This window comes from Dasypus novemcinctus, chromosome 23 (genome assembly GCF_030445035.2).
Source record: "Dasypus novemcinctus isolate mDasNov1 chromosome 23, mDasNov1.1.hap2, whole genome shotgun sequence".
Taxonomy (NCBI): domain Eukaryota; kingdom Metazoa; phylum Chordata; class Mammalia; order Cingulata; family Dasypodidae; genus Dasypus; species Dasypus novemcinctus.
The window spans coordinates 54,253,504-54,271,149 of NC_080695.1; the positions used below are offsets into that span (position 1 = coordinate 54,253,504).

The window sequence follows — 17,646 nt, forward strand, 5'->3', positions numbered from 1 at the left end:
TTCCCAATCAGTTGGTTTTAAAGAGGGTATTTATGTGGGGTAGGAGCTTACAGTTACCAGGCCATAAAGCATAAGTTACTTCCCTCACCCAAGTCTATTTCCACATATTGGAGCAAGACGGCTGCCAGGGTTCAGGCTTCCTGGGTTCCTCTCTTCCCAGGCTTGCTTCTCTTTTCTCACAACCAAGCTCCACTATGTGCTTGTGTCCCAGGGCTCCAGCTCAAGACTCCAACATCAAAAACGCCAACTCTGTCCTTTTCCATGTCTTTTATCTGTGAGTCACCACCCACCGAGGGGCAGGGACACAACAGCCTACTGATGTGGCCCAATCCAAGCCCTACTCATAATTTAATCACACCCAGGTACAGACCAGTTTACAAACATAATCCAATATTTCTTTTTGGAATTGATCAATAATTTTAAACTGCTACAGTGATGAAAACGTTTTGGTAATAGATGGTGCTGAAAGTAGTACAATGCTATCACTGTAGTTAATGCCACTGAATTGTACACTTGAAAATGGTAGACATGGCAAATTGTGTGCTCCACGTATGTTACCACAATTAAAAAAATAAACAACAAACAAAGACAATTGCTGAGATCAGTACATCCCAGCCCTGAACATGGCAGCATGCATATCGTTGACAAGAATCCAGGGTTCACTTTTCATTTTTTTTTTTTTAAAGATTTATTTTATTTATTTCTCTCCCCTCCCCCCGACCCCAGTTGTCTGCTCTCTGTGTCTATTTGCTGCGTGTTCTTCTTTGTCCGCTTCTGTTGTTGTCAGCGGCACAGCTCTCTGTGTGGGCGGCACCATTTGGGCAGGCTGCACTTTCTTTCGTGCTGGGTGGCTCCTCTTACGGGGCGCACTTCTTGCACGTGGGGCTCCCTTACACGGGGGACACCCCTGCGTGGCAGGGCACTCCTTGAGCGCATCAGCACTGCACATGGGCCAGCTCCACACGGGTCAAGGAGGCCCGGGGTTTGAACCGCGGACCTCCCATGTGGTAGACGGACGCCCTAACCACTGGGCACAAATCCTATGTGGACCATGCAGTGAGTGTTGACAAATGCACACAACTGAGGATGCCAGTCTTTCTCTGACAATCTAGCAAGGGTAAACTGAACTAATACAATTTTCTTTGGCTATGTGCTGACTTTGAAACGTGCCAGCAGAGGAGTTTCTGCTGTAAATTGAGCTCTGTTAAAATTTTACTTCATATGTTTCATTTTACTCTTTTGGCTCCAGACTCTGGGAAACATTATCAGTGCCCAGCTCAGGTGTTTGGAAACAAGTGCTCCAAGGCCGTGCGTGGGGCAGTTCCAGGTATCTGTGTAAGCTGTTTGGATTCGATTGGCAGCTCGGCCACCCCCAGCAAAGTACATCTCCTGCCATCTGCAAAATGGAGATTAAGCTATTAGAGGACCCGCCCTTACGAGGGTTCTGTGTTGTGAGGACTGGATGAGTGAAATGACGTAAAGTGTCAGTGAGAAAGAACATCGCCTGTCCCCTAGTGAACGTTCGCCATCTTTTAGCTCTTATTACTATGCTGCCAGCAGGAGACAGTGAAGAGGCAGCCTTGACTCTGTCACCTTAGCTTTTTAGACAGTGTCCTTCTGATCTCCGTGATTTTCCGTCCCACTCACTTCTGAGTCTCTTTGGTCCTGATGGCCCTCCAGCCAGAAATTTAATGCCTGTCAAACTTCTCACCATGACATTGTCAGTGTCAGCAGGAAGTCGGCGTCCATAAAATGATCCAAACAAGAAGCGGGGCAGGTGGGGATTGGGATCTTACTCTCTAATTGTGTTGCGTTTATAGTGTAAATCTCATGACCTTGAATTTAATATTGTACCATTTTATTGGCACCAAATTACATTACCGACTCATTAGCTCTCTCCTGGCCCTTCATCTCTGCCAGACCAAAGCTTTCCTTTGACTGATGTTGGCTTCATTATTCATGACTCTTCTATAAACAGTGGCCTCTAAAAGGAAGAGGAGGGAAGAACATTCTCTAGTGAAAAGCTCTTTATCAATACAGGGCTACTTTGCTGCAACTTCTGATATACGAGTCATTCTTTCTTTCATTCAGTCACTCCTTCAAAGACTAATAATTGAGCACTGACAAGACAGGTGCGTTCCCTGCTTCTGAAAAAACTTACAGTATGGTTGGAAATATAAACATTTAATTAGTAATCTCACAAATAATTTATCACAATTAGGATAGGACTGATCCAACAGCAGCCCATGGAATAGATGCTATTGGTGTCAAAGATGCTTGGTTGTCCCTCAGTATTTGGTCTGTTTCTTTTTTGTAGTAGTAATATCCCTACTTTTAGAAGAACCCATGGTTACTAGGATACGGACTACATTTCCCAGTCTCCCTTGCTGCTACATATGGCCATGTGACTAAATTCTGGCCAATGGGATGTATGGAAATGGAATGTGCACTTCCACGGAATGACCTTAAAAGGAAAGGGCACGTCCTTCATTTCCCACCTTTCTCCTTCTCATGGGCTGGACGGCAGGCGGGAGGGGAAGGGAAAGGTAGGGGTGACTCATCTTGTACTTTAGAGATCAGGGCAGCACCGATGATAGCTGAGTCAGGCTAGAGCAGGGAGCTGAAGGGAAAAAAGGATACCAGCAGAAAGCACTAGGGTAATAAGGACAAAACAGTCGGTTCTGTGTAAAACTCCTGCTCACAGGCACCCATCTTTGCCTGCACCTGACTGGAAAGTCCCGCCAACCAGGGAGGAGTCAACCACCCAAGGCTGAATACCTGAAGACAATAGATAACAAGTACCCCCTTCCCTGACCCCACTCAGACCAGCAGACTCTCACAACATCGTACTCCCAATCCTTCTTTGCATACTCCGAATCAATGAGAAGTTCTAGCTCACTAGCCCTCATTTACAGGGGGGGAGGTGGGGAGCAGCCTCAAGGAGGGCTACAGCCCAATGCACGTCTCTCCCTTGAGCACGTCTATACCCATCTCAGGTGTGTATTTTCACTTTCTGTCACTTTACAATAAAAACTCTTTACTTGCTTCCTTAAAATATGGCACATCCCTAAATTCTTTTCTGCGACGTGGCCAAGAACCTGGAAACCCATCCTGGCAACAATGGTGGAGCAACGAGATGGAAGGAATCTGGGCTCCTGATTGCCATGTGAGCAGGAAATAAACAGCCATCTTGATTAGTCCCAGTGATGTGGGGTTTCTGTAACAGCAGCAGAATTTATACTCTAATTAATACATCTACCCATCGTTATTCCCTTTTCCCTTAATATGTGTGGTAGGCTAAATATGGGCCCCCAAAGTAGCCATGCCCTAATCCCTACACAACCTGTGACTTTTACTTTATATGACAAAAGGGACTTTGCAGATGTGATTATGTTAAGGATCTTGAGATGGTGAAATTATGCTGGATCATCTGGGTGGGCCCTAAATGTAATCACAGCAACCACAGGAAGCAGATACACTAGGAAAGCCCCAAATTTATTCAGGTGTCAACACTTAAGCAAAGGTGACGGCAGCCCTAGTTCAGAGGTAAATCTTCTTTAGTGTAGGCCAATCTGGGCAGCGCCATGCTTCTTGCCAGCAACCAATTAGAATGACATGTGATATGATTCTAGCCCGTGGGACTTGGGGACAGTTCTGCTGGGAGATTGCTGTGCAAGATTCCCTTGCTCTAAAATAAAGACACAAGGGAGAGACGGGCCCTCTTCTGATAGATTTCATTGTGTCAGGATGTGATGTCCAGAACCGTGGCAGCCATTTCATAACCAAGAGGTTATGAATGGTCAAGAAGAAAGATGGAAGGAGCCTTGGTTAAGCCATTTAATCAACCAAACCTGGAGTTATTCCACTTCCAGACTTCTTATGTGAGATGGTAAAACACTCCGTTGTTTAAATCATCTGAATCAGAGTCACTATTACTTGCAGCCAAGTGCATCCTAACCAAACATCGTATACAGGCCCATCATGACCTGGCTCTTGGCCACTCTGCCAGTTTCATCTCTCATCATTTTCCCCCTTTGACTCCAAACTTCAAATCTCCTGAAATCCCTGCTCTTTCCTTTTCCCAGGGTTCCATGCATGGAGGGGCTCCTGCACAGGGTACCCTTCTTCATCCCCTTTGTCTGGCAATTGCCAAGTCATCCTTCAAAATTGGCTGAGCAGATGCCTCCTCCGGGAAGCCTTCCATACCAGACTCAGTTTATGGCCTGCCCCAGATCCACTCAACCTGTCTGCACAAGTGGCCTTGGCTACTTGCCCTGTTTCTGGACCAGAGCATCCCTGGCGAGAGCTCACTCCATTTTCCCAGCTATAGGGAGCCGGCTGCTGCCACCACTGTCACAGACCGAGGACTTCCCTCCATGGTGACAGATGAGAGTCTCTGGCAGACTTGCAGCGACTCTGGCTTCTCCATGGGCTTGATGTCACGGCCGTAAGTGGGGACCCTTAAGGCCCTCTGGGTATACTCAGACCAGTGAGGGGCAGGAGATGGGAAGGAGCCGTTATCCCAATCGCTTGCCCTTTTTCTAGCCTGATCTGAGGTGAGGAGCAGCCTGTGCAGCCTCCTTGGAGACCTACAGGGCTGAGAAACCTCTGTGCCTGCGGCAAAGCAGTGGCGAGCTCAGTAAGAAACTCCTCCCCTCCCTGCGGCTTCCCCCTTGCGCTCGCTCGCTGCCTGGGCTTTGCGCCCTCCAGTAAGACCCTCGTACACGAAACGGTCCCCTCGGGTTCTGTTTTCTAGGGAGCTGGGCTAAAATGCCTCCCCACCTCATGCCACCCCTTCCCCTAGTCTGGCTGTGGGCAGGAGCCCAAATAGGACCTCAGGCCACAGGGTGCGTTGCCGGAAGGATCCACGGGGGCCAAGGCTGCAGCCGCTCCCTCCAACCAGAGGACATCTGCGAAGTCGTCCAAGCACCCGGGCAGCCCCCGGCCCCGGCTCTGATAACCCACCGTTCCTGGACTGACCTTCTCGCCCCCTCGTCCTCCCACCCCCTCCCCTCAACTGCCCTCGTTTCTCTTGCCTCGAGGCTTTTGCCTGTTCCCATGGTGTATCAGTCAGCGTTTTCCAGAAAAACAGAACCAACAGGATATTTGTATGTGCACACACACACATACACACACACGCTGCGAGATCTGCTGTACGGAATTGGCTCATGGGATGGTGGGGGCTGGCAGATCCGAACTCCCAGGGCAGTTTGGAGGCTGGAAATTCCCAGGAGGGCGATAATACCTTCTTGGTCTGAATCCCTTAGGCTGGACGCTCAGGGAGCAGTGGAAGCCGTCATCCTGAGGCAGAATTCCTGCCGGTCCCTGGAACCCTCTGAAAACTGATTGGATGAGGCACCCCCGCCCCATTATGGAGGGTCATCTTTAGTCAAGGTCAGCTGATTATAGATGCTGATCCTGTCTCCCAAAGACCTCCACAGAGACAACTTGGGCCAACACTGGGTGCCAACCCCCAGCCAAGTGGACACACAAAACTAACCATCAAGCAAGGCTTCCGCTGAATTCTGAATTCTGCCTCCTCCTGGCTTCTGTGTCCCATCCAGACTTCCCGAGAGAGAAGACCGACGTGGGTCCCCTGGTCGCCCACCAGTAAGGGGTGGTGTCTTCTTGTGTTAAGTCTCCTCCTAGGCTGCTGGCTGCCCTGGTCCAATCACTTGAGAGTACGTGTTTAGAAAGTTCCGTATCAACTTGACACTGACATGTCATCCCCAAAAGGGGATGACCAAAGGACTCATCTCACTGAGTAGGTGCAGACCAGTCTGGTGTGTTGCATGTGGCAATCAGCTGTGTAAGAGTCACACGTAGTATCCAAAGGAAATGTTTAAAAAGCAGCCACACAAAGTGAAAACTCTAATGTAAACTACGGTTCATGGTTAGCAGCAGTGCTTCAACATGCGTTCATCAATTGTGACAAATGTACCACACTCATGAAAGATATTAATGGGGGAAGAAGGGGGGGAGGGGGGGAGTATTTGGGAATCCCCTATATTTTTGAGGTAACATTTATGTAATCTAAAGCTTCTTTAAAAATAATATATATATATATATAAATAATTTTTATAAACGGCAACCACAGATCATTAATCACAGGGAGTTTGAGAAATATGGCTGCTGGAATCACTGGAAGGGCTGCAGAAAAGACTCTGAGCTGAACTTCCAGGAAGGACTCTTAAAGTCACACAGATGACCCGGGCCACCAGGAGAGCTGCTGCCTCTGCCACTCCCAGCGAGCTGCCTGCACCATCAGGGCCACTGCTCCAGCTGCACCAGCAAAACTGACGCCTTGGCCAGTCCCTGTCCCCAAGCCAGGGGAAGTGGTGAGTGTGTTCAGATTTCCAGGCGCTGCCACGGAGGAAGGCTGGAACGGATGGCCAGTGGCTGGAGCCACAGGTTTCCTTCTGCAAAACAGGATCGATTTCCTGTTCCCCCAACTGTCCCATGCTCGTTGCTCTCTGTGCATTTGCACATTTTGTTTCCACTACTGGAGTGGCTGCCCTGAATTGCTGCTGGTCAAAATCCAATTCACCCGTTGGTACATTCCACAAACCACTATAAAGCACCGGGCATGGTGCTAGGGGCTGCGAATACCCGGATGGGTGAGGCCAAGTCCCTGCCTTTCAGAACCTCAGCACCTGGTCAGGGAGGTAGATACGAATGCTGCCTTTCTGTCCCATAAAACCCTTTTAGGTGGTGAGGGCAGTGAAGCGCAGGGATTGAGAGGCCAGTGCTGGAATCACACTTGCCAGCGGTGTGACCCAGTGGTTACTTACCCTGCCTCCACCTGGCTTTCCCCGGTATGATAACAGCACCTTCCTTACTGGGCTTGTGGAATGGTCCAGCAGACACTGCCTGGGAAGGGACAGGCCCAGGGCACACGCGGGATGTATCATGCACTCTGTCATTTCCTATCCTTCCAAGTCCCATCATCTGTCACCTCCTCGGGAACCTTCCCTGGCCCTCCCCTGGGAAATGAGTCACCTCGGCTTTCTCTTTTCCTCTCCTGGGTGTTTCCATTCTTCCTCCACCGGCTTAGCTCCAGAATCTCAGAAACGCTGGGAGTGGAGGGGGCGTGTACATATTTGCTGAGCTTTACAAAGGACCGGAGGGGACTTTGTCAAATAGTAAAGCTTAGAGGCGATACTTGATAAAATAGTTATCCAAAGGTTAAGAAACACTGGCATGTTCCTGCATCCACCCACACCCTGTGCCTTCTTTAACCCTTCAGCCCAAAGCACATTTTCCTTCACACTCACCTTTCCCTGGCACATTGTAAGAACCTACACGTTCAAATTAATGAATAAATGAATTTTGATTGATCCTGACACATACCTGAATAGTAGATTTTTCCACCTGCAAACCTCTGAGTCCTGTATTTGGAGCTCTTTGGAAGAAATGAACTCTGAACACCAGTGCCAGGCAAGAAGCCATTAGTGCAGTGATCCATCATTTGCTCAATCAGTGTCTCCCGGGCACTGTACTGGGTGCAGTTCTAGGGGCTGGCGCTACACCAGCAACCAGGCAGACAGACACAAATCTCTGCTTGCATGAGCTCACAGTCCAGAGATGCAGGCTTTCGACAGCAAAGAAAGACGGACACAACTTGTCCAGAGGTAAAAAATGCATCGCAGAAAAACAAAGCAGCATGTAGGACTGGAGAGGGATGTGGGCTGTTGTCTGGGGGAGAGGTTAAGGAAGGCCTCTTTGATAAGGTGACATTGAGCAGAGAGGTGACACAAGCGAGGGAGCCAGCCAGAACTTACTCAGGGAAAGGGCGTCAGGCCTGGGGAATGCGCAGGCAGGTGGGTGTCTGGGGTGCTCAAGCACCGGCCGAGAGGTGTGAGTGAGCAGGAGAGGGTGGCAAGTGAGGGCCCAGGGGTCACATTTGTGCAGGACCTCGGAGCACATGGGGTGGGGGTGGGAGCTGAGCAGTCGGGGTGCCTTGGGAGCTTTTCAAATAAAGAATTGGCTTCATCTGATCTCGATTCTAGAAAGATCACTGTGGCTGCAGGATGAAGAAGAGACGATGGTGGCCAATGGTGGGAGCAGGGGACCTGGGCGGAGACCCTTATAACAGGGAAGGTGAGAGACGAAGATGGCTTGGGCTGTGGGGGTAGAGGTGGTGGGAAATGGGATCCGCCAGTGGCAAATGATAGCAACTCACATGCCAAGTACCACGCCAAGCACTTGCTCATTTAACCTTCCTTGCACCCTGTTTTTATTGTTGTTATTATTTTGGCTTAAACAAAACAGAACTTTATTTCTCACATCCAAGTCTGGCTACGTTCAGGCTGACCTGCCAGCTTGACAGTGTTGGGAACCCCGAGGTGCCTTCTCTGTTGTTGCTTCTCCAAGTTCTAGGGCAGGGCAGGGTGGCCCCTGGCTGGCAAGCAAAATCTGGTGTCTACGCTAAGGATAGTTTTCACATTTTTATATGGCTAAAAAAAAAAAAAAAAGAAAAATATTTTATGATGCATAAATATAATATGTAATTTGAATTCCAGGGTCCATAAATAAATTTTATGGGCACAGAGCCCCGCCTGCTTATTTACATATTGCCTATGGCTGCTTTGGGGCTATGACAGCAGAGTTGAAAAGCCTAAAATATTTACTGTCTGGCCCTTTACAGAAAAAGGTTGCCAACCCCTGCTCTAGGGTATTGCCCTCTTTTGTTTGGTTTAAAATGGCACAGCCACCATACCTACTAGAGGCGATGTAAATCCCCTTGGTAATGGCATCCCTATTTTATAGATGGGGAGATTGAAGCAAAGTGAGATCAAGAGGCTTATCCAAACCTGGACTGTCTGCTGTTTTCCTGTGCCAAACATCCCATCTCCTTCCAGCCACAGCACTTGGGGGGATTCTCCTAACCCTCCCTGCCCCCCCCCCCAGAGTAACCATGGTTTAGGGGTGGGGCCAACCCCACCTCCTGACTCCAGAGTTAGGGACTCAAGCCAGGCCAGGCTAATCAGTACATTCCCTCACGTTAAGCACATGACCCAAGGCTCTCCCAGGGCATTTGCTCCAACTTTCAGGAATACAACGCTCTCTTTTTCTCTGCGTTGAGGATCATGTGAGATGAGAGCAGGCCCAGGCAGCAGATGGAAAGGGCCATCTCAGAGGAAAGCAGAACTAAGGAGTGGAGGAGGGACAGGTCCTTGCAGCCTTTGAGCACCTAGATCCAGCTGTACCTGAAGTCGCCTGGACTTCTCAGTTAACATGATCCAGTAAATGACTTTTTGGCTTAAATCACTTGCAACCCAAAGCCTTCTGACTAACAGACTGTGGTCTCATAGCTAATAGTAGTAGAGATGGGATCCGAAAGCAGGTCTGTTTGGCTCTAACAGGATTTCCTGCGAGTACTCCCAGGACTTAATCCCAGGAGCCATTCTCTAAGTCCTGGTTCCCAGGGAGGCAGATAGGTTCTGACCTTCTTTAATGCATTCACCTTTGCTCTCCTTTAAGTGGCAGCGGAAGCAGGTGAGGTGTAATGGATTGACCTGTAAAGAAATCCAGGTAATTTCAGAGTGTTCCTTGTTACGAAGGAAACCAAACTGGCTTCCAAGACCTGAGGTTCCAGCACAGGTCCTGGCAAAGGACCCAGACAAACTCCCTCAGAATAGGAAGGGACAGGCCACGACCCCCTCCCTGGGAGTCCTGTCCTCTCACTTCTCCCAGAAAGCCCAATGCCTGGGTTCAAAGTGCAGCTCCGCTAAGCATCTGTGACCTTGGCCAAGCTGCTGAGCTTCTCAGGGCGTTTCCTTATCAATATGAAAACTAGGCAGCTGACTTGGCCCAGTGGTTAGGCCGTCCATCTACCACACGGGAGGTCCGCGGTTCAAACCCCGGGCCTCCTTGACCCGTGTGGAGCTGGCCCATGCAGCAGTGCTGATGTGCGCAAGGAGTGCCCTGCCACGCAGGGGTGTCCCCCACGTAGGGGAGCCCCATGCACAAGGAGTGCGCCGTAAGGAGAGCCGCCCAGCGCGAAAGAAAGTGCAGCCTGCCCAGGAAATGTGCCGCACACACGGAGAGATGACACACAAGATGACACAACAAAAAGAAACACAGATTCCCATGCCGCTGACAACAACAGAAGCAGACAAAGACGACACAGCAAATAGACACAGAGAATAGACAACCAGGGTGGGAGGGAAGAGAAATAAATAAACCTTTAAAAAAAAAAAAGAAAGAAACCTAACACTACCATTCCACAAGGCTAACGTGAAGCATAAATGTGCTGGCAGGAGGTAAGTCCTTTGAAGGGACTGGGCATTCCCAGTGGGAAGCCGGCACCCATGGCACCTCCTCTCCCTCACAGCACTCTTATTTCTTCCGGGGCATTTGCCTGCTCTCTGATGCTTCCTCTTTTGACTTCCTTTTTATTTATTTATTTTTTACCAGGCTGGAAGCTCCACCAAGGGCAGGAACTGTGTCTCTTGTCAATGGCTAGTTCCCCAGCACCCCGCCTCCTGCCTGGCACACAGTAGGTGCTAAGTAAGTATTCGTCTGCATAAAGGATTCCAGCACACCGGCAGGGGCTGCTCGGTTCCCAGGGCCTGCCACGCCACCGCCACTTGCTGGGGAGGGAGGGGGTGCAGTCAAGGGGGTGACCACTCTGCTCCTCTATTTCAACTTCCCAGAACTTCGTGGCGCCCGGCTCCAGAGGCGCCCCGGAGGAGGCCACCGCCCAGAAACCGCGGCCTTCTCAGTTCTGCCTTCGGGGAGGGCGGGCGGCGTTGGTCCGCGAGAGGCCAGTTCTCGGCGCGTCCCGAAGTCCCACCCGCCACCCGGCGTCGCTTTAAGGCGGAGGCCGGGGAGGGGGCCGACCCCGCCCGCCGGCCGCACGCTCGGCGGCATTTCCTCCCTGCTAGCTGGCGCGGCCTCGCCTCCCCTCGGAAGAGGAAGCTCCCGGGGCCCGAGTAACGGGGTCGAGTGCGGAGAGGAGCGGCAGGAGAGCCCCGGGGCCCGCGGCGCCAGGAGGAGCGCCCAGGGTAGGCGGCGGGGCGGGCCCGAGGCTGGCCGAGGGCAGCGCGCCGGGCCGCGGGGCGGGGAGGGCCGCCGGGCAGGACGCGGCGCGCAGCCGGCGCGGGGCGCGGCCCGGAGCCCGGCGGTGCTGGGCGGGCCGCAGCTGGAAGGAAAACTTGAGCTGGGAGCGGAGGCCGAGCTGGAGGGCGGCGGCCCCGAGCCGAGCGAGGCGGGGGCCGCGGCGGAGGCGAAGGAGGCCGGGGGAGCCGGGGCGCCCGGGCGCTGCGCGCATGCTGGGCCGGGGCCGCCGCCGGGGCTCGCGCCCTGGGCGCCCAGCATGTCGGTGCACTACACCCTCAATCTGCGCGTCTTCTGGCCGCTGGTGACCGGCCTGTGCACCGCCCTCGTGTGTCTCTACCACGTCCTGCGGGGCAGCGGGGGCGCCCGGCCAGAGGCCCTCGACGGAGCGGACGGCGGCTTCCCGCTGCTCAAGGCAGCGCTCCTGCTTCTCCTCGGCTACGTCCTTCTGCGCTGCCGCCACGCTGTCCGGCAGCGCTTCCTCCCGCGGTCCCCCCACTTGGGGGGCCACCCTGCCTTCTCCCCGAGACCCTTCCGGGAGCCGGGCCTTGGCATCTTGCTGGAAAGTTACTACGAGCACGAGGTGCGCCTCTCGCCGCACGTGCTGGGCCACAGCAAGGCTCACGTGAGCCGCATCGTGGGCGAACTGGTGCGGGCTGGCCGCGCCCGGGGGGCCCCGGGCCCCATCCCCGGAGGGGCGCTGGCCTTGGCCTTCCGCGGAGACTTCATCCAGGTGGGCAGCGCCTACGAGCAGCACAAAATCCGCCGGCCCGACGGCTTTGACGTGCTGGTGCCGCTGCGTCTCCCGCCGCTGGTGGCGCTGGAGCCGCGGGGCCTGGGCGCAGAGCCCGCGCTGGCCCCGGCTTTCCACGGCTGCTTTGTGTGCGCCCTCAAGGCGCCGCCCGCGCCGTCGGGGGCTCCCGGGGGCCACTGGCTCCGGGACTGCAAACCCTTCGCCGACAGCTTCTGCGTGGACGTGCGCGGGCGGCGCCACCTCTCGGCCACGCTGGTGCTGCGCTGGTTCCAGTCGCACTTGCAGCGCTCGCTGGCCACCGTGCGCTACAGCCTGGAGGGACGCTGTCGCGTCAGCCTGACCCCCGGCGGCCTGGAGCAGCCGCCGGTCCTGCACATCCTGCCCTGCCGCACGGACTACGGCTGCTGCCGCCTTTCCATGGCGGTACGTCTCATCCCCGCCGTCCATCTGGGCGACGGAGTCTTCCTCGTGGCCCCACCGCCTATGACCCTGCCCGCCGGGCCCCTGTCGGAGCTCCCGGGAGGCCTGCGCGCAGAGGCGCTGTGGGGCGTCAACACAGCACGCCAGGAGCTAAAGCTGCTGAGCTTGCTGCAGGAATGGGCCCCTCCAGGTGCCTGCCACCTCAAGTGCCTGCAGTTGCTCAAGGCCCTGCGAGACCTGGGCGCCCGCGGCCTAGACCCCACGGCTGCCACCCAGTGGGGACGCATCCTGTCCTCGTACGTGCTCAAGACGGCGCTGCTGGCGGTGCTGCTGCGGGATGGGGCCCCTGCGCAGGGCTGGGAGGAGGCGCGCCTGTGCCAGCGCTTGGAGGAGTTGGTGCAGTTCCTTCGGGACTGCCTGCTGCGACGCCGGGTGCTCTTCCACTGCGTCCTGGGCCCCGGTGGGGCGGCCGCCGAGGTAGGTCCCCTGCCCAAGGTCCTGCGCGAAGCCGCCCCGGTCGACCTCCTGGCGGCTTTCGATGGGCGCGCCCGGGAACTGGTGGCGGCGCGTTTGCTGTCCACGTGGCGAAGGCTTCCCCGGCTTCTCCGGGCCTACGGGGGTCCCCGCTACCTTGCCAGGTGCCCCCCACCCCGGAGTCAGCGTGTCGAGGGTTTCCCTGAAGATGAACCATAACCGTGGGGAGAGGCCCCTAAAGCCGCCTCAGCGGGGTGAGAATGGGAAAGGCAATGAAGGAAATTTAAAGCAGAGAAGATGAGCTGCAAAAAGTGTTGGGAAATTTGGAGAATACCACAAGCTTTGGTGGCATCAGTGTCACTCCCGGGCTCCACAACTCGTATAGTTAGGATATCTTCACACCTGTCAGAATGTTCCAGACAAGCTATGCAAAAACAGTCGGCTCCTGAGCTGAGAGTTGCTCTGAATGTCGGCCATGGTGGAAGGAATCTGTAGGTGGACTTTGGCTTTTTAGAGGAACCAAGAACTAGTTGCAATGGAACATTGCCCCTAGTGGGTTTTGAGATGCGGATTTCTTCTGCCCGAAAATGTAAAAGAAGCTTATATTTTTACTTAACTACTTGTCAGGTTCAGGTATTTGGTTCTCCCTTGTCAAAAAAAAAAAAAAAAAAAAAAGAAAAGAAAGAAAGAAAGATCTGGATCTGAATTCACAATTGGAATTGAAATTTTATTCCAGGAGCTAATGTTCTGAGGGACTTGTTTCCACTCTTCAAATTAATATTAATGTATTTTACAAATGGTGCAATCATGTCCAGGTGTTCAACAAGATTGTGAAGAATTGTCACATGTGTTGAGAGGCAATCAGGAGTTGGTTAGAGAAACTTCCAGAGTAAATAGCACTTTATTTTGATCAATTCTTTCATTTTGTAGCAATTGCCTGTGCCAAGTATTACATCTGAAAGAGGGCCAATTACACTTCTTATTAAGAATGTGCAGCCTTGAAACGCAGCCAGCAGACTTGCTCAACATCCCCTCAGGGTGTGAGCCTGCATTTGTACCTCAGCTGACACCCATTTATTGAGCATCTACTGAGCCAGGGACTGCACAGGAATCACAAAATACGTGTTGAAGGCAACGCTGGTGAGGGTGCAAACTCGTTAGGACTGGAGAAAAGTGGGTTTCACAAACTCCTTTGCATGGAGATGTGTTTCTGAGTTCAGTGAGCTAATGGGGTGGAAATGCCAGCTGAAGAGCCTAACCCGTAGTTAATGGTTGGAGAGTCCTTTCTCCCCTTGCCCAGGTGGCCTTAAGTGTCCTTTGAGGCCGACCTTGACCAGCCTGGAAGAGCTGTAGATTTGGCAGAAGTCTTGCAAAGCATTTCATTTATAGTTCAGTATCTTGCGCTCTGGGGGGTCAGTGGGTGGAGGAGAGAAGAGCGGTAGGAGAGGGAGGGAGACAGCCCTTGCTCTTTTTCCTCTTTGGGCCTTAATATTACCTGCGTGGCTGTATTTTGCAGCCAGGAGTCGCCCATTCTGAAATCTCTCCTTGTCCTCCCAAATTTCTAACAGCCCTGAATTTTCATCAGTCGACTTAAAACTCAGTTTAAGTTTGGAATGGTCCATTGTTCCCTTACCTGATTGGAAATGCAGCCAGCTCCAGTGTTTTATACTTTGGAATTTTTATATTATTATTTTTAAAAAGAAAAAAAGAAGCCAAGTACTTTCTGAGACTTTTTAAAGTAAAAACTTGGAAGGCAGAAGCAGTGGCAGGAATAGAGTCATTGTTTAATTTCTAAGCTATTTGGAGGGAGCTCTTTACCATATTTCTTAAGGGCACCCACTTGACCACTGGGAAAATCATAAATGATAGACAGGGAACCCTCATCAGAGCTGCATAGGTGTGTCACATTCTTTTGAAGCCTTGGGCTGAAGATAAAATTAAGCTGCAAATGTTGTGCTATCTCTTTGAAGTTGTTTTGGGGATGCTTCCCTTTATTACTACAAAGGCCATTCTTAGCTTTTAAGGTCAATGTTAGGTTATAAGGTACTACATTTAGCAAAGGGACCAACTTTCTGCAAAGATATAAACTGCACAATGTTTTAAAAATTAGTTTTAAATCTAAGTGTCACGGTCTTTTATGTATATGAAAAAGAATTTCCATACTCAGCTGCAATTTCCCCTGTAGCCATTAAGTCAACTGGAGCTGGGGGAACAGCAAGGCTTTCCCTGAAGGATTATAAAGCTTTAAAAACTGAACTTTCCAAATGTTTCTAGCTGAGCTGATGGGTTTCTTTTTTATCTTAATAGTGTTTTAAAGTATAAATCTGGTAACATACTGTTATAGCCTTTTCTTTCCAGGTTACCCAAAGCCTCATCCATCCTCAAGGTTTTTAAAAAAATTTTTTTTGTTTTTTTTTAATTAATGGAGCATTGTATTTGTGAATTTTTAAAATATTAATGTTATATTTAAAAGCCATGCTGAGCAATTATTGTCTGTACATGGTAACCAAAACTTAGAGATTTAGATCATTTTTGATCAATGTGTAGTAATCTGAAACATGTACTGTGTACAAATGAAATAATATGGCATATTAGCCAGGTATGATGGTTGCCCAAAGCACTTAAATTAAGCTAATTCCTGTATTTTATTAGGGCTCCATCATGTCCTTAATTTGAAATATACACATTTTTGGTGTATGCTTGGTACTGGAGATGTTTATATGCAAATATTCTCATACAGAAAGCTCAAAATTGCTCGAGAAACCAAAAATGTTGTCTGGCCAGCGCCCGAAGAAAATGTTGTGGGGAAGATGACGCAGCTGTTTTGTCCCGAGACACCCTTCCCGGGCTCCCCCTGACCAGGCCCGGGAGCCAGCCTGGAATGCTCGTGGGCTGGGAGAAGGAGACGTCTTTTTTGCAAAATGAAACTGAAGCTGAAGGAAGGGGGAAGGCGAGTGTACCACAGAAATCTGAAGACTTCAGGAAGTGGGACTTAAGACGGAAGTGGAAGGAAGAGAGGGGGGCCAGGTGAAGCTCTTGTGAGGGTGTGAGAGAGGTTTGGGTAGGAAACACGTTTTTAGGCATCTGCTGTTTCAAGGCGGGGGTGGCATACTCAGCAGCCTACAGAAACAAGGTGGAGAAGGTAAACGAGGGAAGGGGGTGGGGGGGCCAGCCATTACTCAGCTACAAGCTGGAAAAAGGAAGGGGGATGGGTGGTTGGAAATGGATTTTTTAAAGTAAAACTTTCACATTTTTAAGCAAATAATTTATAAAGGTCCAAAACGTCATGGGGGCTGAACAAAGCATTTGATTGAGCCTGGGGGCCACCAGTTTGCGACCCCTGCCTTACACAGGAAACCTCCCCCAAGTATGTATAAAATTATTTTATGCTCTACAGCGTTGTTATCGGTAGTTGGGGGGTATTTCAAGTCATCTTTATCTCTGCGAGCTAAGCTTTATTGTAGAAACAAACCAAAAAAATTAACAGGGCCACAGATAACATTAAACTCACAATTCCCAGAAGAACCCTTGACCTTGGAGCCTTGGAGTCAGATTCTACACCAAAGGGATGGGGGCGGGGCGGCATCTTGGTGTTTCCTTCCTGGTGATTTGGGGCTAAACCCCTTGGTTCTGTTGGCGTTTACAGATGAGTAATCAAGAAGGATTGCAGAATAACTAGTTTATTTGTATTTTATTTTTTATTCTTATTTTAAAATCATTTTTATTTTTAGGGGCCCCCTAGCCCCTTAGCAATCTTTGCAGGTGGCTGTGAACACCAGAAAATCAGTGCTGGGCCTTTGGGCGGCCCTTCTTAGGCTTGTTCCCATTCCCACAGCAAAGGGCACTGCTCTAATCAGACTTCGTGCCTGGCTTCTTTTATCCCTTTCTGACTTGGCCGCTCCCACCAAAATTGACATCCTAGCACTCTGATGTCTTCCAAAGCATCTGACTGGGGAGTAAGTGACTTTTTCTGGAAAATGTGGCCTGGATGACTTTTCTTCTCTTCCGTGCCCACGTGGAATCCAATCATTGCCTCTTTGTCCAGTGCTGGCAAAAATGAACCTCATTAACATGTTCTGCATCCCTCGGGAGGGAATCAAGTTCAGTGTTATCCTTGTGGTGTTTTGTTAATTTTTTAAAACCTGCTATTTGGTTTTAATCTGCTACTTGGACACTACTGTTTATTTTTATACCTGTACAGCCCATGATTTGGTGGGGATACAGCAAGTATAAGTTGGGAGGGGGGAAAGAATATGCAATGATCCATACAGACAGAATAGACCAAAATATGCAGCCGAATTACATATCCTCTGGTTTTTGAAGTATCAGGTTTTCAGGAATATTTTAGCACATTTTGCTTTTTTTAAAAAGATGTGCCTTGACTGAGTCACGACGTAAAACATTCCTCCTCTTTTATTGCTATGATTATGTGTGTTGTGACCCCAAACTGTATCATGGTGCAGTTTGTCAACTGCAGTTGTTGCATAACTTTTGTGCCACTATCAGAGACCAAAGATTCAATCAACTATGTTTCAGCAGCGGCAGTTGCAAAAAAAAAAAAAAAAAAAAGTTTTTTATTAGACCAAATTTCGATGGCCCAGACACTCAAGGCCTGCTATTTGTGTTCTGTTTTAGGTTGGATTAAATTTGCACTTTTAATTGTATGGGTAATTTGGGGATCTTGTTCTTTTATACTTTGCTTTATTAATAAAGGAAGTTTGAGAAACCTCTGGAGTGAATTTTGGATTTGGGAAGGGATTTCATCTTCCTGGAGGGCAGCCTGAGCCTGCACTGGCTTGTGGCCTCATCAGCTTTGGCATCTGGGTGTGTGGGAGTCTTTTCCCAGGCAGCAAATCTGGGGATTATTGTTTGCCCAGAATTGGCCCCGGGCAGAGATGATGAAGGGTGCCAGTTTGTATCCTCTAAACCTGTGGCCT

The 17,646-nt window shown here is 50.7% G+C and overlaps 1 protein-coding gene across 1 annotated transcript; it reads left to right on the top strand.

Moving 5' to 3' along the window:
• The first annotated feature begins 10,414 nt into the window (after positions 1 to 10,414).
• On the top strand, positions 10,415 to 17,435 carry ITPRIPL2 (ITPRIP like 2). The gene is made up of 2 exons (XM_004450419.4): positions 10,415 to 10,512; positions 10,659 to 17,435. The coding sequence occupies exon 2, from the start codon at positions 11,321 to 11,323 to the stop codon at positions 12,926 to 12,928; it is 1,608 nt and encodes a 535-aa protein (XP_004450476.1). The 5' UTR covers positions 10,415 to 10,512; positions 10,659 to 11,320; the 3' UTR covers positions 12,929 to 17,435.
• Positions 17,436 to 17,646: the final 211 nt, after the last annotated feature.